At 38.4% G+C, this 670-nt stretch overlaps 1 protein-coding gene across 1 annotated transcript; it reads right to left on the reverse strand.

The window, feature by feature from the left end:
- Positions 1-6: 6 nt before the first annotated feature.
- Positions 7-341, reverse strand: LOC107581099 (mitotic checkpoint serine/threonine-protein kinase BUB1 beta-like; the record flags this gene model as incomplete). Its single annotated transcript, XM_016266665.1, has 2 exons — positions 7-118; positions 197-341. Coding segments are annotated over 2 exons (257 nt in total), but the record flags the coding sequence as incomplete, so codon positions are not given.
- Positions 342-670: the final 329 nt, after the last annotated feature.

Raw genomic sequence — 670 nt, forward strand, 5'->3', positions numbered from 1 at the left:
TATTCCCTCTCTTCTCGTACTCTTCAGACCAGGCGATGTAAAGCGTGGCTTGCATGCTTCCGATGCCTTGAGCTTGCATGTAGCGGTAGACGTCCATCGGGTCAGAACAGCCCTCCGCCTGCCAGGAAACAGAAACAAACACGTTTAAAACACTACAATGCCCTCTGAATATTCATCTAGAAGGTTCGTCACTCACAAACTCGATCCAGAGCTCAACGTAGCGAACGTCATTGTGATATTTCTTGTCGGCTGTGAAGCGCGTAACTGCTCTTTCAAGAAGCACTGATAAATGACTCTCCTTTCCACCCTGTGGATACGTCTGCTTTGTCCATTTGATGTACCTGCATTAAAATAACAAGAATTTTGCATGATTTGCATATTTTATTTTTCATATCTAATATGATTTTTCATATCTTTATTTAACTCTAGCACTCTCTATTCTATGGAAGCCCGTTTCCGCCACTGAATAAAAGATTAAAAAGGTACTTGGGACTTATCTCACACTTCTGACTTTTTTTTCACAGAATTGCGAGTTTATATCACGCAATTCTAAGAAAAAAATCTAAATTGTGAGATAAAAAGTCGCAATTACCTTTTTTATTTTGTATTCAGTGGCGGAAACGGGCTTGCATACTATTCTAATTCTATTCTTAAAAAAAAAAAAAAAAAA

The sequence above is a fragment of the Sinocyclocheilus grahami genome, unplaced genomic scaffold (assembly GCF_001515645.1).
Source record: "Sinocyclocheilus grahami isolate Dianchi unplaced genomic scaffold, SAMN03320097.WGS_v1.1 scaffold74550.1, whole genome shotgun sequence".
Taxonomy (NCBI): domain Eukaryota; kingdom Metazoa; phylum Chordata; class Actinopteri; order Cypriniformes; family Cyprinidae; genus Sinocyclocheilus; species Sinocyclocheilus grahami.